We start from the raw sequence: 26,164 nt of genomic DNA, 5'->3' as shown, positions 1-26,164 counted from the left end.
ACATAATTTTAATTACATCTCTGGTCATTCCGTGCTGTTTTAGGGTTAGGATAGGTGTTTAGGAACTGTGTTAATTATAAACTTGTGTTCTGAAATGTGAAAATTTGATGGCCATTCTTGGCTTTTATAGATGTGTTGCTGACATGCCATGCCTGTGCATGTTTCAAGTGTCAAACTTCAACTTTCTAGTGCTCTGGATTTCAGAGCTCATATGTAACATCCTGTTTTTCCCCAGGAGGCAGTTTGTTCTTCTGTATTAGATCTGATAGACGTCATATTCATTAATCTTTGATATAACTTTGGAAAATGCTGTAAGGACTCATATTTTTCTCTGTTGAAGCTAAGAATGGTTTACCTGCAAGCATCCTCAGATTTGTCTAACCATTGATACTTTTGGGGATGTTTTATCTTTCATTATAATTAGAAGCTGATATCTCTACTTCAGGATGTTACTTATTTATACATAATCAAGTATTTTCTTTGTGAGGTGGAGAATAGAATTTGGATTTCTTAACTTACAGTCAACTTACTATGTATGTATAGGTATCTACATAATGCTTTCCATGTAGTAGCAAAAGCTAACATTTATTGTATGCTTATGATGTGCCAGGAACTGTACTAAGTGCTTTGTAACTTTGTATAAATTGTTTCATCCTTAAACCAACTATATGCTAAGATAAGAATTTAGGCGTCATTGTCAGATTGTAAGTTTTTTTAGTAGTTTTGTAGGAATTAGCTGTGTTTTGAGAAAATAAATTAATGGTTAGTTTTTGATATATTACAATGTATTATGTTTCCTTCATTATTCAATTCTGGTCTATATTTGTGGTTTATACCAATTGAAATGATAACAAAAGCTTTCTATGAGGTTTAACTTTTCCAGATTATTAATGGTGTGGAAAGCATACCCTAGAATATTTAGCTACTATACAACTCACTTTTAAATTATAGACACCTTTAATTTAACAATCTGTGTGCTAGTTACTGTGCTAGTAATTTAGCATATATTATCTCAATCCTCCTATCTCAAATCCTTATATCTCAATGGCCTGTAAAGAATAAGTAGTATTATTCCCACTTCATAAATGACACTGAGGCTCAGAGAGTTTAAGTCCACTTGGCTAAAAAGTGGCAGATCCAGAATTCGAACATAGTCTGTCCAACTCTAAAATCTATTTTGTTTTTTGAGAACACCAAGCTGATTGGTGTTGCTAATCTGCCAAAGTTTCTTTCCTTTTCTTTTAAAAGTTTCCTTTTCCTTCCATTATCGCTTTGCAAAGAAATGCTGAATAAAAAGTGCTTCTTCATCATTCTTTTTTAAAAGCTCTTTCTAGGCAACAAAAACATAATTAAACAAAACATATGAAATGATGGATAAAAGTGGTCACAGTTGAATACAAGTAAACTATGTTGTGTTGGTATAAAGTCATGATTTACACAAGGCATAAAAAAAATATTTTTATATACTTGACCCTTATTTTGTATCCATTTGGATCACTACATTTTACAAATGCAGGGAGAATATTGTAAAAGGTGGGGAGAGGTTACATGTGTTTAAGGTGGTCATTGTAAGGAAAAGGAAAAGGAATTTGACCAGACATTTAAAGAAAAACTTGAAGAGTTACATAATTACTCTTTAGGAATATAAAGTGTTGTTTTCAAAGGTGTAGACTGACCATTGTTATCACCATATACAGCAGAGGCCATTAACTAAAATACCCACAAGAAACTGACAGGTAACAAAAGTGAGTGAAAGTGGCAAAAGGTCTTTGTCTAAAGTGGGCAGCCACTACTCCACTCAGCTAATTGTTGGCATGTGGGGAATGTAGGCCCATTGTTACCAAATCACTTTAACATTTGAATTTCTATATGAAATATTTTGCTTTGTAAATAAGGGCAACTAATTCAGATTTTGAAAACGGATGTGAACACCAAATTCAAAAAAACCTTTCCAGGCCATATTTGGTCCATTGGCCACCATTTTGCAAGCTCTGCTCTAAATAAAGAATATTGAACAAAATAAGTGGCAAGAGAGCTTTTGATTGGATGAAAGAAAAACATGACAAGTAAATGAAATATTAGAATAGACTAATGAGGTGCAGGTTGTAGCATCTGTCCTTGAAGATCTTCAATAATTTATAATTATTTATAGGTCGTAGATGTCTGATCAGTTAGCTACATCAAGGCAAGAGAGTGTTGTTACCTGGAGGTGCTCTGTGAGCACTGTAGAGGGTTTTAGAACAAGATATTTAGGTCTCTTTGTTCTTCTCTATTAATTGTAGTCATTTAGTAATGGAGTAGACATGCCTTATGTACAATGGCAATTTTATTTGTTTACAGGGAACAGAAAGAACAGCTTCAAAAGATGAAAGACTTTGGGTCTGAGCCACAGATGTCTGACCACCTACCACCCCAGGATTCGAGATTGCAGAATACACCTTCAAGACCTGGAATGTATCTGGTATGGGAAAATATGTGCTCAGAAAATGCAGTGGTTCCTACTTTGTATGTTTGTCCTTTAATCTTTTGATATATGAAGCAAGTATAAATTTTCTCTATAAAAAGTATAAATTTTGTTCAGCCTGTGTGGCTCAATGGTTGAGCATCGACCTGTGAATTAGGAGGTCATGGTTCGATTCCCTGTCAGGGCTTATGCCTGGTTTGCAGGCTCCATCCTCAGTAGAGGGCATGCAGGAGGCAGCCAATCAATTATTCTCTCATCATTGATATTTCTCTCTCTCTCTCTCTCTCTTCTCTCTCTCTCTCTCTCTTCTCTTTCTCTCTCTCTTTCCCTTTTTCTCTGAAATAAATAAAAATAATATATTTTTTTAATGTAAATTTTTGGAAAGGTAAAAAGCTAATAGTAATTGACTTTTGAAAATCTTAAAAGTATGGTCTTTTCCCCCAGGTTTTGATAAGTACGCCAAGCACACATGAACTTTATGGCTTATGTTCACAAATTGTCGAATTTTTCTAATAGTTGTTTTTGTTCACATAGTCCTGTTTTTCATCTGGGCAGTGCAAGGGCTCCCCTTGAGCCCTGCTCATGTGAGCCTTACAGTCTCCCCATCTCTTCAAGCTACTTGTCCTTCAGCTAGGGAAAGGACCAGACATCATGCTCCAGTTCGTGTGGTAAAGAGGTGATTTAAGGTCAAGACTTGTGTGAGTTGTTTTACCTTTTAACAACACAGTAAGAGAGAGAAAAACACGAATCATTTCACCAAATTAACTCTTTTCGTTTCTCAGTGCTCCTTTTCATCCTCGTCTAACACATAGCACTCATACATAGTTGTTGGCATAATCCACCATCATGATGTTGACTCCTCAAATTGTATCTCATGACCTATGTATGCATCCATCTGCCTACAGAGTTTCTTTCTGTGGACATGTCTCCTGTCAAATTCAGCATATTCAAAATGGGGCTCATTATCATCCTCATCAAACTTGTGTTTTCTCCTCACCGTCACCTAGTCAGCCTGTATCCTACCTTTCCATATTCAGTCATGCTATTGATTGATTTTACCTTTTTAATATTGCTCAAATATTCCAGCCTTCGCTCCCTACAACCTTATTCTAGCCTTCATCAGTTTTTGCCTAGATTATTGCAGAAACATCGTAATTCATCTGTCTCCATCTTACTATCCTCTGGTCCATTCTCCATTTTGCTGTCAGAGAGATTATTTTATTTTTTGAATCAAAGTTTGAGGTATAATTTACATATAATAACATACTCATTTTAAGCCTACAGTTTAAGTTTTAACAAATATATACCAAAAGATAAAAAAAAATTTTTTTCAACACCCTAAAAAGTTCTCTCATGCCCCTTTTTAGTCAGGACTACCCCTACATTCCACTTTAGGCAGCACTACACCACTGATGTGACCTCTGGCCAAAATGGACATTTTAAAACAAATCTCATCGTGTCGCACTCTGGCTTTAAAACTCTTCAGTATTCCCCATTTCTTTCAGAATAAAATCTAGATTCGTTTGCATGACTTTTTTTTCTCTTTCAATTTTTATTATGTATCAACAGTTTCTAAGTTGTTAGGATATAAATAGTCATTAGGTTCTTTGTACCTAATTGATGGGTGTTTCTTTTGGTCATGAAAAATATTCTGGGACAGTAAAAAATCAGCATATAGTAAGAAAATTTAGAAGCTTCTGTCCTACAGTCTTTTACCCCTTGTTTCATTTTCTTAAGTCAAAGGTATTCTATATCAGTGATTGCTTAATTTTAGAGTACAAAATAATCCCCTGAGGACATTGTTAGAATATAGATTCCCAGGTGCAACCCTAGTAGATACAAACACAGTATTGCTGGGATGAGACCCAGGAATATACAATTGAACAAACAAGTAGTTCTAACGTTTGAATGATTTTTTATGTTCTTCCTGAGTTGGCCAGATCTCTGCTTACCATTTTATAATTCTTTGAAAATGCCAGGCTCTTCTCCATGTCTTTTTACATGGATGTGGTTCTATAAACCTAGAGTTTATTTTCTTTCCTACTTCCCTTCCACCTAGTTAATTCTTGTTCATCTTTTAGAACTCAGCTCTATATCTTCTCTTCCACTTGTGTACGACAATTGTCCTCATATGCACCCCTGTAACATCTTGTATGGGCCTCTGTCATAGTCATTATATTGTATTTTGATAGTTTTCTTGTCCATTTTTCCTCCTAAACTGAGCTCATAAGGATAGGGACTATGTCTTTTATCTTTGTATCTCTTAGCAAATAGTAAAAACTCTCTAGATTATAGATCTACTAGATTATAGATCAACATTTTTGTTCTGTTCACTGAAGTCATTAAACATTTTTATATTGCTACATGCTTTATTATTTTTGATGCATAATTTATTAAAAATTCCATTTCTGTTGGACAGTTGTTTCTAAGCTTTCACTTTTACTAATAAAACTATAATGAATGTCTTTGTATCAAGTTCTTATTTTAGATAACTTCTTAAAAGTATTTTAAACTCCCAAAGTGGAATACTTCAGTTAAAGAATAAGGACATTTAAAAATATATATTTTTTAGATTTTAGAGAGAGGGGTAGGGAGAGGGATAGAGAGATAGAAACATCGATGAATGAGAGAGACATTGATCGGCTGCCTCCTGCACACCCCCTACTGGGGTTTGAGCCCGTAATCCTGGTATGTGCCCTTATCAGGATTCAAACCAGGGACCTCTTGATTCATGGGTTGATGCTCAACCACTGAACCACACTGACCAGGCTGGAAGAAGGACATTTTTATTGTATTTTGTTGTTATTGTTGTTAATCTTCACCTGAGGATATTTTCCCATTGATTTTTAGAGAGAGTAGAAGGGAGGGGGAGAGAGAAACATCGATACGAGAGAGACACATCTATTGGTTGCTTCCCATGCACCCTGACCAAGGCCAGGGATTGAGACTGCAACTGAGGTACATGGCCCTTGATCTGAATCGAACGCAGGACCCTCAGTCCGTGGGCTGCCGCTCTGTCCACTGAGCTAAACTGGGTAGGGCAAGGACTTTTTTAATGATTCTTGTAATATAGACAGTGGCTCTCTGAAACAGTTGTATAACATCTGTGCTGTAACCTTGCACGCATCACTTAATGTATTTGGTAGATATAATAGTTTTAATAAAATATTTTAATATGCATTTTGATAATTAGTGAACATTAATATTTTTCCATATTTGTTCATTTTATTTCTTCTTGTAAAAGTTCTATTTTTGCTCTTTACCAATTTACCTGTTTGATTCTTAAGGCTTTCTTATCAATTTATATTATCCTTAATATAATATAGATATTAATCCTTTCTCATATAAATACTATAAGGGTGTTTTGTTTTCTACAAATATATGTAGTGCTTTCACTATATAGTATGAAAAAAAACACACTTTTTGTTTTATTTGTAGACATGGTCCCAGGAATTCTTAACATATTTAAAACATATCTGGATAGCTGTACTACAGACATAATAGCTTTGTCCTACATAGGCATTTTCTTTTTCTTCTTTTGTTTTGTTTTGTTTTGTTGTTAAACCTCACCCGAATATATTTTTCCATTGATTTTTAGAGAGTGGAAGGGAGAGGGAGAGACACAGAGAAACATCAATTTGAGAGAGATAAATCAATCAGTTGCCTCCCACATTGGGGATTGAGCCTGCAACTAGGTACGTGGCCTTGACCAGACTCGAACCTGAGACCCTTCATTCCACAGGCCAACACTCTATCCACTGAGCCAAACCAGCTAGGGCTACATAGGCATTTTCTTAATAGTTTCAAGTGTCACAACCTAAAGTTTACCTTTAGGTAATCATCATTTGTCTTTAATTCTAGCCTATAGTGGCCTCTCGTTAAATAATGTTTTTTACATATTAGCCAAATCCATTTTGTTACCCAGAAAGTTTGTTTTTAAAGCATAACCTACATATGAGTAAATACATAAGTTGTGTATTGTTGGCTTTTCCAGGTCTAACATAGTTTGCAAAAATGAAAATTTGACCACTGGGTTTCGGTACTGAGTAAATAGGACCTATTTGCCAAGAGGTTCTACTATCTCCTTAATATACATTTCGGTTGGCATTTGGTGATTACTTTGGGAAAATGCATGTAAACATTACACACACACAACAGTACCCCTCTTTCTTGGACCGCTTACTAAATTTTCGTTTGGTTTCTTTGTTTTATTGTTTTCTAGTGCTCATGTTGTGTATTGGTACCAGCCTTACACAAACTGCTGCTGTCAATCAGATAACTGAATAGAAGTGAGGAGGCTAGCTAGAGTTTGTTTCTCTCACTGGAAATGCACTATTTTTTGGAGGAGATAGGTCACCAGAGTGGGAAGATAGATTATAGCGGAAGTTCTTAACTAGGTGGTGAACATCAGAATTACTCATGGAGGTTTGGTTAGTTTGTTTTTTAAACTAATGCCACGACCTCACCCACAGAACTTCAGTAGGTTTTGGGTGAGCCTGGGATATCTGTATCTAAGTACCTAGCACGCTGATTTTTCTGGAAGTAGAAGAAAGAGAAGGTGGTACATTAGGGAGGGGTAATAGTGTTGAGGGCAATATTTTTCTTCATTTTTTTTAACCACTAATTGAGGTTTTGTTTACGTAACCATATAATTTGCCCATTTTAAGTATGTAATTTACTGATTTTTAGTAAATTTACTGAGTTGTGCAACCATCACTATGATCCCGTTTTAGAACATTTTCAACACCCCAGTAAGATCCCTTGTGCCAATTTGAAATTCTAATTCCCATTCCTACCCTAAGTCTTAGGCAGCAATTAATTCACTTTCTGTCTCTATAGATTTGCCTTTCTAGGTATGTCATTTAAATGGAATTATACAATATGTGATCTTTTGTAACTGGCTTGTTAGCTAATGTTTTTAAAATTCATCCATGTTGTAGCATCAATCAGTACTTCTTTTTATTACCAAGTAATAATATATAGTGTGGATATACCATGTTGTGTTGATCCAGTCACCAGTTGATGGACATTTGGGTTATTGAATAATCCTGTGAATATTTGTGTGCAAGTCTTTGGGTGACATGTTTTTCTTGGATAGATACCTAGGAATGAAATTGCTGAGTTTATGGTATATTTATGTTTAACTTTTTGAGAAGCTGTTAAACCATTTCCCAAAGTGGCCGCACCATATTACATTCCCACTAGCAATCTAAGAGGGTTCTTATTTTCTACATCCTTGCCATCATTTGTTATTATTATCTGTGTTATCAACTATAGCCATTCTACTGGGTATGAAATAGTATCTCATTATGATTTAAATTTGCATTTCCCTAATGAATAATAATGTTGAGTATCTTTTTATGTGTTTATAGGCCATTCATATATTTTCTTTGGGGAAATATCTATTTAAATCTTTTCCCATTTTGAAAATTATTTTTCTTATTAAGTTATGAGTTTTTATATTCTGAATACAAGTCCTTTATCAGAGATGTGATTTGCATATGAAGTTGACCATTGAACTGCATGGAGGTTAGGGACACCACACACACTCCCCTCCCCTCTTGCAATTGAAAATTTGAATATACTTTTAAATCCCCAAAAACTTAAGTTGTCTTTTGGTATCTTCGAGGGTTTGGGAGGATTGGTTCCAAGACCCTCCCCCCCCACCCCCCTGTTGATACTAAAATCTGCAGATACTCAAGTCCCCTATATAAAATGGCACACACACACACACACACACACACACACACACACACAAAACCTGTGGACTCCCAGCCACGCAAATCAAAAACAGTGTAGAGGAAAACTGGACAGATACTTGCAAAAAAAATGAAACTAGACCACCAACTTACACCATACACAAAAACAAACTCAAAATGGATAAAGGACTTAAACGTAGGATGGGAAACCATAAAAATCTTACAAGAAGCCATAGGCAGCAAAATAGCAGACATTTGTCGTAGCAATATCTTTACCAATACAGCTCCTAGGGAAATGGAAACTAAAGAGAAAATAAACAAATGGGACTACATCTAAATAAAAAGCTTCTGCACAACAAAAGAAACCACCAACAAAACAACAAGAAAGTCGCCCTAACTGGTTTAGCTCAGTGGATAGAGCGTCAGCCTGAGGACTGAAGGGTCCCGGGTTCGATTCCGGTCAAGGGCATGTACCTTGGTTGCAGGCACATCCCCAGTAGGGAGTGTGCAGGAGGCAGCTGATGGATGTTTCTCTCTCATCGATGTTTCTAACTCTCTATCCCTCTCCCTTCCTCTCTGTAAAAAAATCAATAAAATATTTAAAAAGAACAAACACACAACAAGAAAGCCCACTGCATGGGAGAACATATTTGCCAATGTTATCTCTGATAAGGGTTTAATCTCCAACATTTACAGGTAACTCATACAACTTAACAAAAGGAAGATAATCCAATCAAAAGAGGGGCAAAGGACCTAAATAGACACTTTTCGAAAGAGGACATTCAGAAAGCCAAAAAACGTATGAAAACATGCTCAAATTCACTAATTATCCGAGAGATGCAAATCAAAACAACAATGAGGTACCATCTCACACCTGTCAGAATGGCTATCATCAACAAATCAACAAATGGCAAGTGCTGGAGAGGATGCAGAGAAAAGGGAACCCTCCTTCACTGCTGTTGGGAATGCAGACTGGTGCAACCACTATGGAAAACAGTATGGCGTTTCCTCAGAAAATTAAAAATGGAACTGCCATTTGACCCAGTCAGCAATACCACTTCTAGGAATATATCCCAAGAAAACAGAAACCCCAATCACAAAGGATATATGCACCCCTATGTTCATAGTAACACAATTTACAATAGCTAAGATTTGGAAACAGCCTAAATGTCCATCAGCAGATGAATGGATTAGAAAACTGTGGTACATCTACACAATGGAATACTATGCTGCTTTTAAAAAAAAGGAATTCTTACCCTTTGCACTCCCTCTCTCTCCCTCTCCCTTCCTCCCTCTTTCTAAAACATATCCTTGGGTGAGGATTAAAAAACTATACACAAGGATAGTTTTCCATTATGCTAAGTGAAATAAGCCAGTCAGTGAAAGATAAATACCACATGATCTCACTCATTTATGGAATATAAAGAACATTATAAACTGTTGAACAAAAATAGATAGTGGCAAAGAAGCATCGAACAGATTGTCCAAACTACAGGGGGAAGGTAGGGGAGGGATTGGGGATAAGAGATCAACCGAAGGACTTGTATGCATGCATATAAGCACAACCAATAGACGCAAGACTCTGGGGGGCGGGGCGGTGAGGGCAAATGCCGGGGGGGTAGGGGAGGCTGGAGGGAGGTCAGTGGGGGGAAAAAAGGGAAACATATATGTACTACTATTTATAATACCTTAAAAAGGAAAGAAAGAAGGAAGGGAGGGAGGGAGGGAGGGAGGGAGGGAGGGAGGGAGGGAGGGGAAAAACAAACAAAACAGTGTAGATATTTATTGGGAAAAAAATTTGTGCATAAGTGGATCCACACAGTTCACCTCTGTATTCCTCAAGGGCCAATTGTATTTTCTCCCTAATGGTGTATTTTAAAGCACAAAAGTTTGGAATTTTGAATGAGTGCAGTTTATTAAATTTTTCTTTTATGGATTGAAAACCAGATTTGATGTGCAAAAACATGGTAGTATTCTCATCCACTAAAGCTATTTACTCTGTTTTCCAGCCTCCAGGATCCTATAGACCACCCCCTCCTATGGGTAAACCACCAGGTTCAATTATAAGACCCTCTGCTCCACCAGTAAGATCATCTGTTCCTTTGACCAGGCCACCTATTCCAATACCACCACCACTACCACCTCCTCCTCCTCCACCACCGCCTCCTCCAGTGATAAAGCCACACACTTCGGTGGTGGAACAGGAACGCTGGGATGAAGATTCTTTCTATGGCCTCTGGGATACAAATGAGGAACAAGGACTGAATTCAGAATTTAAACCAGAAACTGTAACTATTCCATCTGCTCCATTGTTACCACCCCCACCTGTTCACCCTTCCATTCCCCCTCCTGGCCCAATGCCTATGGGTATGCCACCAATGTCCAAACCACCACCAGTACAACAGACTGTTGACTATGGCCATGGCCGAGGTGAGTGATAGTGGTTAAGTTTGTATTTGGGATTCTAAAGGAATTATTAGCTTCAGCTTTGCCTTTCATAAGCTTCACTCATATTGTGTTTTATCCGATTTTGTTTACCAGATATGTCCACTAACAAAGTTGAACAGATACCCTATGGAGAAAGAATAACTCTGCGCCCAGATCCATTACCTGAAAGATCAACTTTTGAGACAGGTAGGAGTCCTAGAGAGAGCAGTATTTTTAAAAAACTTTTAGGACCTAATTATCACATGTTTTTTCCCTTTGGTAAGATTATTTGGGCCTCTTTTTAATATAACTAAAAGATTTATAAGTTGAAATTAGGGCAACAATTTATACGAGTTCTAAAGTTAGATTTGTACTTTTTTGCCTTTATTTAAGAAAAAAGGGTATTGTTCTTATTTTGTACTAATTGTTTTTGTAGAGCATGCAGGCCAACGTGATCGTTATGATAGAGACAGAGACCGTGAGCCTTATTTTGATCGTCAAAGCAATGTCATGGCAGATCATCGAGATTTCAAAAGGGATCGAGAGACACATAGAGACCGAGACCGGGATCGTGGTGTTATTGACTATGACCGGGATAGATTTGACAGAGAACGCCGACCTCGAGATGATAGGTATGCTATGAAAAATAACTTTGCCAGGTAATTAACCATATACTTGAGTTCAACAAAAGTCAGTGTGTCTAAAGGAAATTTAGTAAGTGACATATTCTTTCTTTTGTATAATTTGGAGAGGAAAGAGTAGTTCTGGACCAATTTTCAGGAAACTAGATGCTTGAGTTTTGCTATCTTAAATTCCAGAAAATGAAATGGGTGGAGAAAGCCAGAAAAGGAAGGAAATAGTATTGTCAATAAAGGTGTAGCCATTATTTAATTAGTAGGCAAACAATTTATTTTTGCAATTTGTGAGCTCTTTAGATGTGTCTATGCAAGGGAGATCTAAATGGAAAAGCAGAATAAAAATATAAATATTGACTATGTGTAGTAACTACTTTTAGAGAAAATTGGGCAGGTAATGGTGTTGCATTATGAGACAGAGATCTCCAATTATTTTTCACTTACCAAACCACTTCCTGTTACACCTTCTAGGACTCAGTCATATCGAGACAAAAAAGACCATTCTTCATCCAGAAGAGGGGGATTTGATAGACCATCCTATGACCGAAAGTCTGACCGACCAGCCTATGAGGGACCATCCATGTTTGGAGGTAGAGCAGTGCCTTATTAACTATAAAGATGTTGAGAATGCCAACAACCGATGCTTCCCATTGAAGCTATGGATTTAAATTTACAGAGTAAAATGCACTCAGGTTTCTAAGGCATGGCAGCATTATCATAAAAATAGCAATGTAATTAATAAAATAAATTGCTTTTTTATATTATTAAAAGTTTAGAAAATAGAAACAAAATCACTTATAATCCCACCACCCACCAAATCACAGCTATTATAATTTTGTATGTTTTCCTCTCATTCTGTCTTCACATACATATTAATGAAGTTATAATCAAAATATAAATACAATTTCTTCATTGTGCTTATTCCTGTTGATCATTTTTATACATTTTTTCCACATATAAATCTATTATATAATGGCTCTATGACATTCTACTGAGTGGATAAAATATAAGACTTATTGTTAGATATTTAGGTTGCTTTTAATTTTTCACTGCTATAAATTCCACTTAAACTAGAAATGTATACCTTTTTTTTTTTTTAATTTCTTTATTGATTTCAGAGAGGAACAGAGAGGAGAGAGAGTTAGAAACATCAATGATGAGAGAGAATCATTGATCAGCTGCCTCCTGCACGCTCCCTACTGGGGATCGAGCCCGCAACCCAGGCATGTGCCCTTAGCCGGAATTGAACCTGGGACCCTTTGGTCTGCAGGCTGATGCTCTATCCACTGAGCCAAACTGGCTAGGGCGAAACGTATACCTATTTATAAGAACAAACTTTTCTAAGCTGGTGACTCTTGTTCTTAAAACTGTAAAGCAGAAGTTACAGACAAACTCTAAGTCATACTTGGGACCATCCAGTAAGTATATATTATTCTATGTCCTGTTGCTTAACTTTTTCCCTAAATTTAGTACAAATAAGGATGAAAAGAGAATTTCTCAAAACATTCTGTTTGCCTGAAATAATATCTAAATCTTTTCATTTTCTTGGTTTTCATTACTTAAAAATTTTCTAATTAAGGTTAAAGGTGGCTCCCAGATCATTATGAATTATATTACCTTAGGATGAGTGGAAAGAGTTAAAATTTTAAATAATTACTACACAAGTAGTAATTTCGTTCAACTGCTGAAATTCTAGGAGAACGAAGAACTTACCCAGAGGAGCGAATGCCCCTGCCAGCTCCTTCACTAAGCCACCAGCCACCTCCAGCTCCACGGGTAGAGAAGAAACCTGAATCTAAGAATGTGGATGATATTTTGAAACCCCCTGGCCGAGAGAGCAGACCTGAGAGAGTGAGTCCTATGTAGTTGATTAGTTTTCTTGCAAATCAAAAGTTGACGAGATCTTTTAAATTTAATATCCTGAATAGAATTTCTCTACTTTTCTGTGACATACTAATAATATGAGATTCAAGGCATCTTACCATCTCCATTGTATCATATAATCTAAAAAATTACCTACCCTATAGAATCTCAGAAGTTAGAGCTTAATTGCTTGGCAAATTTTCCTAGTGACCTCCAAATGTATACATTTTAATTTTATCTTATATTACATAATAATTACATTCCATTTTAATAAACTGGCAGTGGACATTTTCATCAGATATTTTGACATATATGTATATAAGTCATTTAAAATTTATTTCATCTATTATTAGTATATTTTGCATCTATATTTTCTGTGGTTGCTGTTTGCATGATATATCTATTTCCATCCTTTTATTTTCTATTTGTGTCTTTGAATCTAGAGTATGTCTTCTATAGACAACATATAGTTGGATCGATCATGTTTATTTATGCAGTCTGACAATTTCTACCTTTTAATTGGATTGTTTAATTTATTCACATTTAATGTTATGATATAGTAGGCTTAATTCCATTTTTGGATTGTTCAGTTGTATAGAAATTCAGTTAATTTTTGCATATTGATCCTATATCCTGAAACATTGCTAAATTCATTTATTAGCTCTAACAGATTTTTAGTGGATTTGTTAGAATATTGTATACACAAGATCATGGCCTCTGCAGATAGAAGTGGTTTTACTTCTTTCTTTCTAATCTGGATACCTTTTATTTCTTTTTCTTGCCTAGTTGCTTGGGGTAGTAGATGTGTGAGTGGATATCCTTATTTTATTCCTGACCTTAGCAAACTTTCAGTCTTTCACCATTAAGTATGATATTAGCTATGGGTTTTCAGTAGGTGCTCTTTATCAGGTTGAGGAGGTTCCCTTCCATTTATATTAGTTGAATGTTTTTTATCTTGAAAGGATGTTGGATTTTGTTGAATGCTTTTTCTGTGTCAGTTAAGGCTTTTGTTTTTATTATATTACTGGAGGCCTGGTGCACGAAATTCGTGCACGGGGGTGTGTGTCCCTCAGCCCAGCCTGCACCTTCTCCTATCTGGGACCCCTCGAGGGATGTCCGACTGCCCGTTTAGGCCCGATCCTACTGGGCAGTCGGACATCCCTCTCACAATCCAAGACTGCTGGTTCCCAACTGCTCGCCTGCCTGCCTTCCTGATTGCCCCTAACCGCTTCTGCCTGCCAGCCTGATCACCCCCTAACCACTCCCCTGCCAGCCTGATTGATGCCTAACTGCTCCCCTGCCAGCCTGTTTGCCCCGAACTGCCCTCCCCTGCAGGCCTGGTCACCCCTAACTGCCACCCCCTGCAGGCCTGGTCACCCCCAATTGCCCTCCCCTGCAGGCCTGGGTCTCCCCCCCCAACTGCCCTTCCCTGCAGGCCTAGTCGCCCCCAACTTCCCTCCTCTGCCGGCCTGGTCACTCCTAACTGCCCTCCCCTGCAGGCTTGATCGCCCCCAACTGCCCTCCCTTGCAGGCCTGGTCCCTCCCAACTGCCCTCCCCTGCTGGCCTGATCACCCCCAACTGCCCTCCCTTGCAGGCCTGGTCCCTCCCAACTGCCCTCCCCTGCTGGCCATCTTGTGGCGGCCATCTTGTGTCCACATGGGGGCAGCCATCTTTGACCACATGGGGGCAGCCTTCTTGTGTGTTGGAGTGACGGTCAATTTGCATATTACTCTTTTATTAGATATGATTTTTTATTTTACTCTATTGTGTGTATTTTTGTTTTTTATTATATTGATATATATTACCTTAATTGCTTTTCAGATATTAATTTACATCCCTGAGATAAATTCACTTGGTATACAATGCTTTTATTATGTTTCTGGATTAAGTTTGCTAGTATTATGTTGAGGATTTTTGCATCTATATTCATAAGAGATATCTGTGATTTTCTTGTGATGTAATTGGTTTTGGTATCCAGGTTACCTGCTTGATTTGAAATGCTGGCCTCATAAAATGAGTTGAGAATTGTTCCTTCCTCTTCTATTTTTGGGAAGAGTTTGTGAAGAGTTGGTATTAATTCTTCTTTAAATGTTAGAATTCAATAATGTACTGTAGTCATCTGGGCCTGAACTTTTCTTTGTGGATAGTTTTTTAATCCTCACCCGAGGATATGTTTTAGAGAGAGGAAGGGAGAGGGAGAGAGAGACAAACATCACTGTGAAAGAAACATCTATCAGTTGCCTCTGTACGCACCCAATCAGTGGTTGAACCCGCAACCTAGGTATGTGCCCTGATCAGGAATCAAACCCCCAACCATTTGTTGTATGGGATGACACTGCAATCAACTTAGCCACCCAACCAGTGCTCTTTGTGGCTAGTTTTTGATATCAAATTCAATCTCTTACTTATCCTAGTTCTATTCTAATTATCTATTTCTTGAATCGGTTTCAGTAGTCTGTGTCTTTCCAGAGATTTGTCCATTTCATGATCTAATTTGTTGGCCTATAATTGTTCATAGTATTCCTTTATAATCCTTTTTTTATTTCTGTAAGGTTGTCAGTCATGTCTCCTCTTTCATTTTTGATTTTAATAATTCGAGTCTTCTCTCTTTTTTTCTTTGTCACTCTAGCTAAAAATGTGTCAATTTTTTTCATCTTTTCAAAGAACCAGCTTTTACTGTTTTTCTGTTCTCCGTTTTATTAACTTCTGCCCTAATGTTTATTATTTCATTCCATCTGGTTGCTTGAGGTTTAGTTTGTTCTTCTTTTTACAGTGTCTTAATGTAAAAGGTTAGGTTATGATTTGAGATTTTTCTTCATAATAAATTTCCTTATGAGCACAGCTTGAGGTACATCTCATAAGTTTTGGTATGCTGTCTTCATTTTTATTTATCTCAAAGTATTTTTTTATTTTTCTTCTTGTTCTTTGTTATTCCATTGTAGTCATAGTACTTTATATTATTTCTATTCTTTCAAATTTATTAAGGTTTGTTTCATGGCATATCATGTGGTCTGTCATGGAGAATGATACAGATCGTTGTTAACTATAAGATTTTATTGTAAAAAAATCTTCTCTGAGTGATTCTTTTTTTTTTTTTTATCGTGTTTCAGATTGTTGTTATAATGAGAGGATTGCCAGGCAGTGGAAAGACACATGTTGCAAAACTTATTCGAGTGAGTATGGAAAAGCCAAAGAGTCAGTTGCTTTTATTAGCTGCTTGTCTTTTTACCAGGCAGCATTTATCAATACAGAATTTCCCATTTGATCCATTCTTATTGGCTCATAGGTAGAGGCTGCCCCATATAAATTTTGGTTTGCTTAGACAAATATTTTTGCTTCTGTTTGATTTGAAACCACCAGAAGATTGCATATTATTTAGCCACAAGAAGGAACTTTAGTGTAAACATTCATTAATTTATTTAATAAGTTCTCTAACTTTATTGACTATCTGATTCTTAGGATAAGGAGGTAGAATTTGGAGGACCTGCACCCAGAGTTCTAAGCCTGGATGATTACTTCATCACTGAAGTGGAAAAAGAAGAAAAAGATCCAGATTCTGGAAAGAAAGTGAAAAAGAAGGTATGGTTACATCCTAAGTCATTAACAGTGAAAGGAGAAGTATGGCTTTTTTGGAGAAAAGAAAGAGTTTTCTGTTTTTTTAACACAAACTTTAGTACTCGGCATCTCTATCCAGATGCCGACCAAGGAAGAGGTGTAGGATGATTCTTTGCTTTTGCTAACTCCATATCTCTTTTGGGGGATCTTAGGTAATGGAATATGAATATGAAGCTGAGATGGAGGAGACCTATCGCACCAGCATGTTCAAAACTTTCAAAAAGACTCTGGATGATGGCTTTTTCCCTTTCATCATCCTGGATGCCATCAATGACAGAGTTAGACATTTTGACCAGTTTTGGAGTGCAGCAAAAACCAAGGGATTTGAGGTACAGACTTAAAATAATTTTTGAGTACTTTATGTTATCATGTAACTGCTGTATTTGTTTGCCTAATCACTATGCATTCTTTCTTAGGTGTATTTGGCTGAAATGAGTGCAGATAACCAGACTTGTGGCAAGAGAAATATTCATGGAAGAAAGCTTAAAGAAATAAACAAGGTGATTTTTTGAAACATAGAAGGTGTTGTATTTTAAACTTTATTTAGGCTGTCTCATCTATGATGTCTGGAATTTCTTGTTTATCCCCTTTACTTTCAAAATATCTTTTCTATCTACTTTAGTAAATGTTTCTTATCCTTTGTATCTAAGTGAAAAAGATGGCCTAGTTCTGCCTGGAGCTAGCCTGTTAGACTTCACAACATTAGTTAATTTGTCTTGGATGCTCCCTTGGTCTTTCTTTGAATAGTTTACAGAGATAACTTGACCCTCTGAATCTCTCAATAGATGGCTGATCACTGGGAAACTGCACCTCGTCATATGATGCGTCTGGACATTCGTTCTTTGTTGCAAGATGCTGCTATTGAAGAGGTGAGGGTCTTTTGCCTCAAAGGCAGTGCAAAATGACCCCTTCTTTACCCCTTTTACTTTGAAAAAGATTTAAACTACAGAAACGTTGCACAGATAATATAAGAACACCTATGCAACTATGATTGAGATTCATCAGTTATTAATATTTTGCCACATTTTTCTCTATATAGATAATATTCTCCCTCTCTTCCTCATTATTATTACTTCTAAGGAGCCCAGTGCACGAATTTGTGCACCTTGAAAGGAATTGTGGGCCGCAAGGCTGCGGTGGGCACAGGGGCAGGTCTCAGCCCATCCTTCGCACCCCCACCCGGTCCCTCCCACCATGGCCCTGGTCCCCTGTCTGCCAGCAGCCCCGCTCCCCCCGCTGCCGCTTCCACACACTGTTGGCGCCAGCCCCACTTGTACCCATTGATGGTGCGGAGCGATTGGGGCTGTCGCCAGCAGTGGGTGCCAGAGGCAGCTGCCGGCCCTGATCACCCCTCAGGAGCAGGGGGAGGTGGAGAAGCCCTGAGGGGCGATCAGAGCCGGCAGCCACCAGGTGATCGGTGCCAGCACCAGGCACCAGCAGCGGGTATGAGCAGCAGCTCCGGGGCCCGCACCGGCAGCAGGTGCGATCTCCGGGCGGGACCGCAGTGCATGGGAGCAAAGAATTTTCAGTAACCACCAGAGGCTCACCCCAATGACAGCCACCAGCGCCCCGCCTTGGTCTGGCACCCCCGCTCACCTGCTCCACCATCCTGGCGCGGCTGATGCCCGCCATGTGCCCCCTGGTGGTTAGCACATGTCATTGTGACCGGTTGTTCGGTTCCCCTGCTCGGTCTATTTGCATATTAACCTTTTATTATGTAGGATTGTTATCACTATTATTGTGGAACCATTTGAGAGTGAAGTTGCAAATCTCATAACCCTTCACCCCTCAATATTTCAATAGGTATCCCAAGAACAAGGGCATTCTCGTACAAAACTAGAAGTCTGAATCACCTCCTATACAGTTCATATTCAGATTTCACCCTATAAATACCTCTCTAATCCATCTCCTCTCTATTTGCGTTGCTACCATTCTGGACCAAGCTACTGTCATTTTACTGTTCACTATAACCTTGCATTTTTAAATTTGGATCATATACATGTTTTACTTGATTAGAAAAATGCTTGCTAAAGGTTCTTAAAGGAAATCTTAGTAATTCATAGGCATTCAAAACAGATAATTATCAACGTAGGACAGATCATTATATTCAACTTCATAGGAAATTGTAAAGATAAAAATCCCAGAAAAATGAAAGGCAGGAATATTATTGCCTTTTATCAGTGTATTTTAAAGTTTAGGGTGTTAAAAATTAATTAGTATATAACAGTGATTCTGTGCTGTCTCTCTCTGGGCAACTGTGTTCATTTCAGATCTCAATGAGGGAATCAACATTTTCTTAAATGTTAACTCAATCTTCTTTTTATTATGATTATTGGGGTGGTGTAGGTAGAGATGGAAGATTTTGATGCAAATATCGAAGAACAGAAGGAAGAAAAGAAAGATGCAGAGGAAGAGGAAAACGAACTGGTAGGAGACAGACCAACCACTTTGAACAAAGTGTCTTTTTATTAAAATTCTTAGGTGTTTAAATTGAGATCAATGGTCAGATTATTACTGTTGATGTGCACCTTAGTGGTAGAAGTTTCCATAATCATCTTCAAGGAGACTTCTGGATATTTTTTATTTTTCTCCTATCAAAAGAACCCTCTACTGTGTATTACAAGAAAATTTTAAGAATGCTAAGAAACTTACCTTGTATTCATTCATCTATTTGTGGGTGGCTTTAGGGGAGTATACGTTTTAAGAAAATCAATTACAGATCAAAGGGTATTCTTGCACTTCAGCAGATATCTGGTACAGCCTACCCCATATGCATAATTGTCTCTTCTTTGCTGTAAGATCTCAAAATTGAGTTTCTGTCAATTGAGGCAGAAAACTTATTGAAGGAGGAGGCAGAGGGTTGCCATAGACTGCTGGATTTGTTCTTCTGCATTTTATTCTATTAAGTGATGGGGAAAATTATTTGACTGTGTAGGCAATGCATTTTGCTTAGGCTGATTAGAGGCTTACATAGTGTGAGTTCAAAGTTCCTGTGTATCTCCTGTAAATGCTTTTGATCATACGTCTTAAAGATGTTTGCCTTACTCTGTCATCATGAATATGTGACCTATAGAGTTATGTTACTTTTCTGTGTTTGGTAAATGAGGTACAGAGATTAGTGATGCCTTGAAATAGTGTTGCTTTTTAAATTCAAAGTATTATTTGGTTTACTTAATATTTCAGCCCTTGCTAAAACTGCTTCTCATATTCTTCTGAAAATATACAAAGCAAGAACCATGATTCCTACCTCCCAGAGAATACAGGCTCTTTAAGGAGTGGTCCTATTAAACCCATGTCTGATAAGGGGACTCTGGATAGAAACTGTGTGTTTATATAGAGATGGTGCCTCTACGTTCCTAGATTTCATATGTGGATTAAAAAATAAGCTTTAAAGTTAATGGCATTTGAGTCTCAGTTTTTCTTTACTTTAAATAAAGTATTTTTCTTAATTAGGTTGTATTCTGGCATATATGAGCTAAAATGTAGGCAGGAAACTCACTTAAAGGTCCACGCTGTTCTGGAATATGGCTATTGACCTCATTAGCTACTTGCAGCGTGTGTACTAGCAAGTGATTGTGTGAGAAGTCTGTAATGTTAGCTTTCTGAAGGTCCATTTTTCTTTTGTGGAGATTCAGTTCAGGATTTGGTTCATAACATCTGATTTGCTTAGGTCAAAACATAGAACTTTTAATTTTTAAAAATAAAACACATTGTAATACTACATTTTTATATCAGAAAGCTGGCAAGGATGCCTTAGGACTCTACCCTGCTGGACTACCTCTTTTATTTCCAAGTGGCTTAACATTTTAAGCAGTGAAAAGATGTTTTAAGTAAGAACAGGGTGTGGTTCCAGCAGGGAGAAATTAATATATTTGTTTTGCTTATTTGTTATAAAACTTCTCTTAGCCCACTCAAAAATGCAGATTTCAGATCTTCTACTATTGGGTTTTATCCCAAGAGTAAAAGATTCTAATATTCTTATTTTGCGTATCTTTGTTATAAAAGTTCTCTTAACCCATTCAAAAAGGCAGAGTCCAGATCTTCTATTACTGGGTTTTATTCCAAGAGTAAAAGATTCTTGGTGAATTTTAACCAAAGGGTTAAGAGCAAATCTCATGTCATTCAGACCATTTTACTGAAATTCTCAATAAACTTTGCATTTTGTACTCTGTACTTATTGATTACTATAGCTGGGGGAAAGCCAAACTTTCCTTGGTTAAGAGAAATTTGGGGCGGGGAAGAGAGATAATTGGTTTGATATTTTGCCTTCATTAGTGCTTCAGTGAATCTAGTTGATGTGACTCAGAATTTATAATTATTGTAATGATGCTTAAGGTTTTCAGATGATTTTTGAGGTATAACTTGTACAAATTTCATCAATATTTAATCAACTTCTAACACCATCACTTCAGCATAGTTTTGTCTTGGTTTGTTCTTAAAATGTATTTGAAAAAGATGGTATAATTTATAAACCTGAAATACTGCCTAATGAGTTGAAATTGAATTATTGATTTGGCTTAAAGACTAAAATGTATAAGACCTGTAGATTTCCTGGAAGAATGATTGATGCTCTATTAAACTCTTACACGGATATTACTGTCATGAAATGTTCAACATACTTTGCAACTTACCTGTGTGTCAGTCTATATTATGAAATTGAACATTCCCAATAGTCAAGAGATATATTTATTCTTGAAAGATGATGCTGACACCTTTGTTGAATCTGCTCTGTATTATTATAAGTCCTAGTATTTAAGTTCTATATGGTAGGGTCTAACAGAGAACAGAGTCCAAATGAAGGAAAAGGGGAATCATGGTAAATTACATGAAAAAAAGCATACATTTACTTGCCAGGTTATAAACTGAAAGGATTACTACATAGTTAAATAGGTACATTGGGAAATTTGAAAATCTTATGGGACTTTGTTTGAAATAAACTACCCATCATTTATTAAATAAGACATAAATTGCCTGTGGAAATTTCTGGTTTTTCATGTAATAGGAAAATGTAATTTTAGAAGACATCAGAAATAATCATCAGATTCCAGATTACAAAAAAGAAATGCTCTGAAGTCGATTCAGTAAAATTAACCTTTGTAAGATCTACTGCTAAGTGGATGGAGTCGTTTAAAAGTGAAGTTGAACTTCATAGTTGTGTTCAGTGATACCAAGTTTTCTCTTGAATATTTAAAATTATGCTGGACTATAAAGTAACTATCTTGAAAAACACTCTGGACCTCATGCCTACTATCACTTGAGAATAACAATTGAATTGAGAAAATGACCTAGCTAGTATTAGAAATCCTCTGCTACTCTGAATGATATTAATTTTAGCACAGTAACTATCATACATTCTCACCTTATTTACTATACAGCTGTTGTTCAGACTACAGTTGTGTGTCCTGAACTGTAGCTGCCTCTAAGCGCCTTCATGATACTATTTTGAAGTGACTACTCTGAAATCTGGGCACTGCAGATTTATGAATTTGGAAATTCAGTTTCTTCAAAGATAATGAGATTGTGTTTTCCCTAAAGATATATTTATAACTAGTGAGTGGAAGCTGAATCCATTCCCAATTTTAATGCTTTTCCAGTTCAAAAGTGATATGCATGTATGTGTCTCTTTCTAACCCTTCGAGCTTCTCTCTGTGTACAATTTAGGGTTACATTCCGAAAAGCAAATGGGAGATGGACACATCTGAGGCAAAGCTAGGTGGGTATTTCCTTTTTCCTGTTTTTATATGTGATACCTGATGGTAATGGTCATAGATCTTTCTGCTGTAAGAAGAACAGATTCCCCAAAAGTTCTGCTTAAACCAAGCTTTTGACCTACCTTATATCCCCAGTCTGTTTTGCTAGCTTTCATAACTAGTTTAACTAGTTATATCTTGTGACAAAGGGAAAGAAGAGCATTTTAAAGGAACCTTCAATACCACTTAAAGTTTTTAGAGTAAATGGAGATATGTAATAAATTTAGTAATAAAATACTGTCACTTCTGAAATTCATTCTTTAATATTAATCAGAAATGTTAGTGCCAATGAGATTTCTGCTTTTCTAAAAGAGTATTTAACTGCAGTCCAACGTTGAACCAGATTGTGAGTACTTTGTGTAGTAATAATAGTAAGAATAAATAGTGAAGCTTAAAAATTAATTAAAGGGCAGTATAATTTTCCTTGTATAATAAATTAGAGTTTCTAGGTGGGGAGCGGTAGACACAATTTAGGTCTTTGAAGAGCCTGCCTTATAAGATTCCACTTATATTTTCCTTCAACTTGCCTTTAGTGCTAGATTACAAGGTTAACTGGTTAAAATGATTATCTAAATCAAAAATTGGAGTTGCTTAGTGTGAAGTTACCTGCCAACAGAAAATCATGCATATCCACTGGATTTTCCTCCACTATTTCAAAACATTTTTTCAGGGTTCTTTGTTTTTGTTTTTACCTTACTTAAAGAGAATCATTTAACATGTGGATTAAGATATGACAATAAATAAGGAAGTGTGATAAGGACTTTTTGAGAAGATAGACCTTACCAATGTATGAAGTACGGTTGTCGGTCTTCATGTTTCTCTTCCTGGTTATCATATTATTATTGTAGAACTTAAGTAACCATCTAAAGATCATAAAATCATAGAATAAATTTGAGTCATTTAGCTGCTTCACTGTTTGGGGCACATTGTGTTTCTGACATAAGAGGGTGTACATTTTACATACAATCTCATAGGCTATGCCTTTTATTTTGCCCAACTGATGACATTTGCAATTGATGTTGACCAGATCCTATGTCAAAAGATAATTCCATAAACTGTAGTATTACTGTATTATTGGGATAGTTACTTTGTATAAAGTCTAGAATTTTTCCTAATATATGTCATGTGAAAATTGTATGTGGTTACTGACTTATTCTTCCACTAGTCTTCCCTCTGTGGGAAATCTTAACAATAACCATATATCTTCTTTCCTAAACTTTTAAAGCATTTATAAGTGTTTAAATGCAATTAAATATGTAGGAAAATAATAATAATCACAACTTACTTTTAATAATAATAATAATGCTTTAGATCTTCTTATTTTGACATTAGATTAAGAATGTTGGAAGTTCTGTGTTTTTAGGATAACCTGTAAGACCATAAAGATCATGTCCCTCTTTTTTGGTTCTCTAAATAGTGTTTATATTTGAGGGCAAAGAGAAGTCATAAAGAGACAAAGGGATTATAAAAGTGATAAATATTTAAATAAGCATGTAACCAGAGGCCTTAAACTTGAGCTCATCTATTTTCTGTTTTCCTTCCTAATTTTTAAAGAGAAAGGAAAATGGAATTTAGTAGTAATGATTCAAGAAAATATGCTGTTGCCCAGTCCGTGTGGCTCAGTGGTTGAGCATCGACCTATGAAGTGGGAGGTCATGGTTTGATTCCGTTTTGTTTCCTGGTGAGGGCACATGCCCAGGTTGCAGGCTTGGTTCCCAGTGGGGGGCATGCAGGAGGCAGCCAATCAATTATTCACTGTCATCATTGATGTTTCTAATTCTCTCTCTTCCTTCCTCTCTGAAATCAATAAAAATATATTAAAAAAAAGAAAATAAGCTATTAATATTGGTATTGATTTCTGGAAAAAATTCTGGCCTGTCTACCATTTGCTTCTCAGAAAATACATTTTATATAAATTCAGTCCATTTTAAAGACAAAATGCTACATAGTGAATTCCAGAAATGGATTTGTTAAATAAACCATTTCAATTAAAGGCACTGAAGATCTAGTAATGAACTAGAAAATAAATTCTAACATGTTTGCAGTTGGGTTTTTATTTATTTTTAATGAAAATGACATTGATGTTTCATGTAATGACTTGCTTCTTGCACCACTTTGTTATCTTGAGACATAATCTACCTGTGGAGGAAGACAAATTGAGTGTGAGCATTCTTGAGAGTGCTTGCTTCTTTGAGATTGGCCCATGGGACCAACTGAAAAGAAGAGTCTTCTCTAAAATATGAAGATCTTTGAGAATTAGCCTATTTATGTTGCCTTCCTTACCATAACAAATTCAGTAAATTTGATTACCAGGTACAATTTTTTTCTTTTGAGTACTTTACCAACATTCTTATGTTACTCATGGTAACTTGATTAAGCTGGATGGAAACAGTAAGCTTTAGCAGCGTCGCATTGAGCCAGAAGAGCTGAATTTGTAAGTGAGGAATTTTGATTCACAAATGAGTCTGCCAATGAGAAAATACTCATCTGTAATCTTTCAAGGAGTGTGTTAAATCTCATTGCAGACTCTTGATCTGTGTTCATTAAGTACATATACAGTTCATCCTCTGTTTGAGTGTTGCAAATTAGAAGTGGTGTAATTTTAGAAACATTCAGAACTGGCCTGCATTACATCTGGCCTGAGTATCATAAAGTTGTTGAAAACTGTGTCCCCTCTTCAGTCACATCTGACGCCTTTGCATCTGAGACCCAGGCACCCTAATGCACATCAGATGCTGGAATTTAGCCTGGAAGCTACTTAAGTTCCAATGACATGATTTAGGTTTCTGCATATCAAGTCCTTTTGCTTTTCTCATCTCCGTCATTTGTCTCTGCTTATGAGTTATTGTGTATTAGCCTTCTATTTGTCAGGCAGTTTCATCTCTTCACAATTGGAATGCAGTTATGATTTGTATAAGCACATAACCCTTGTATTGTTCACTATAAACAAATGTTCAGAAGCATCATTTATTTGGGAAATACATAGGTGTTTCTAAATTTTTTTGTTGCTCTATAATAATATATACTGTCTTGGAGATGTGGTAAAATTCTGTGACCAGTCAGGTTGGATATTTAAACCTTCATCTTCATATTAAACTTCATCTTTTGAAACTCAAACCTCTGAAAATCATAAGTATGAGTGTATTGGACACCAGTTGTCTTCTGTAACTAATACCCCAGATTCCTCTCCCCTCACCTTATGCCATACATGTGTGTTTGGGTTTCCAGGAAGCCATATGGAAGAGATAGGAACTTTTCTTCAGCCCAAGAAAGAAACTTTAAACATGTGCACTATCAGATTTCAAATTAAACATGACAAACAAGGGTGTTCAGACTAGATTACATATTCTGAACTTCCATGTTGCAAATGGAGAAGGCCTGGTCTGTAACGCCTGTCGTGTACACAGCGTAAGAGAAAACGTTCTTGCAGTTTTCACACTGTCCTTCTGCATTGCTGCTTGGCCATACTTATTCTTGGTATTGATATGTGAAACTTTCCTTTGAAGTACGTTAATGTCACAGGTGATCTTATTAAGTTTGGAAATCCTTTGAAGTTTGTTTAATAAAAAGTGTATGAGAGCTTCCTACTCTTCTGGTTATACTCTACACTGTTGAACTGAGAAGAGTTTTATGGTTTGTGGGACTTCATTGGTTTTCTAATACTATGTCCCTGTACAATCAAAGGGTCACTTCTTTAAGATCCTGTATAA

At 36.6% G+C, this 26,164-nt stretch overlaps 1 protein-coding gene across 3 annotated transcripts in view; it reads left to right on the top strand.

Moving 5' to 3' along the window:
* YLPM1 (YLP motif containing 1) overlaps positions 1-26,164 on the top strand; it is a 66,014-nt gene that overhangs the window by 33,496 nt on the left and 6,354 nt on the right. For 2 of the 3 annotated variants that reach the window (XM_008138831.3, XM_054715913.1), the window contains 13 exons: positions 2,341-2,461; positions 10,173-10,593; positions 10,705-10,797; positions 11,027-11,222; positions 11,697-11,815; positions 12,922-13,076; positions 16,200-16,262; positions 16,549-16,668; positions 16,857-17,033; positions 17,121-17,204; positions 17,490-17,573; positions 19,051-19,131; positions 22,366-22,417. In XM_008138831.3, the coding sequence (XP_008137053.2) occupies positions 2,341-2,461; positions 10,173-10,593; positions 10,705-10,797; positions 11,027-11,222; positions 11,697-11,815; positions 12,922-13,076; positions 16,200-16,262; positions 16,549-16,668; positions 16,857-17,033; positions 17,121-17,204; positions 17,490-17,573; positions 19,051-19,131; positions 22,366-22,417 (1,766 nt within the window). The remainder of the gene's footprint in view (positions 1-2,340; positions 2,462-10,172; positions 10,594-10,704; positions 10,798-11,026; positions 11,223-11,696; positions 11,816-12,921; positions 13,077-16,199; positions 16,263-16,548; positions 16,669-16,856; positions 17,034-17,120; positions 17,205-17,489; positions 17,574-19,050; positions 19,132-22,365; positions 22,418-26,164) is intronic. The other variant, XM_054715912.1, reaches the window with a different exon arrangement.

The sequence above is a fragment of the Eptesicus fuscus genome, chromosome 5 (genome assembly GCF_027574615.1).
Source record: "Eptesicus fuscus isolate TK198812 chromosome 5, DD_ASM_mEF_20220401, whole genome shotgun sequence".
Taxonomy (NCBI): Eukaryota; Metazoa; Chordata; class Mammalia; order Chiroptera; family Vespertilionidae; genus Eptesicus; species Eptesicus fuscus.
The sequence above is the reverse complement of the archived record's forward strand: the minus strand, read 5'-3'. Positions and strand labels throughout refer to the sequence as shown.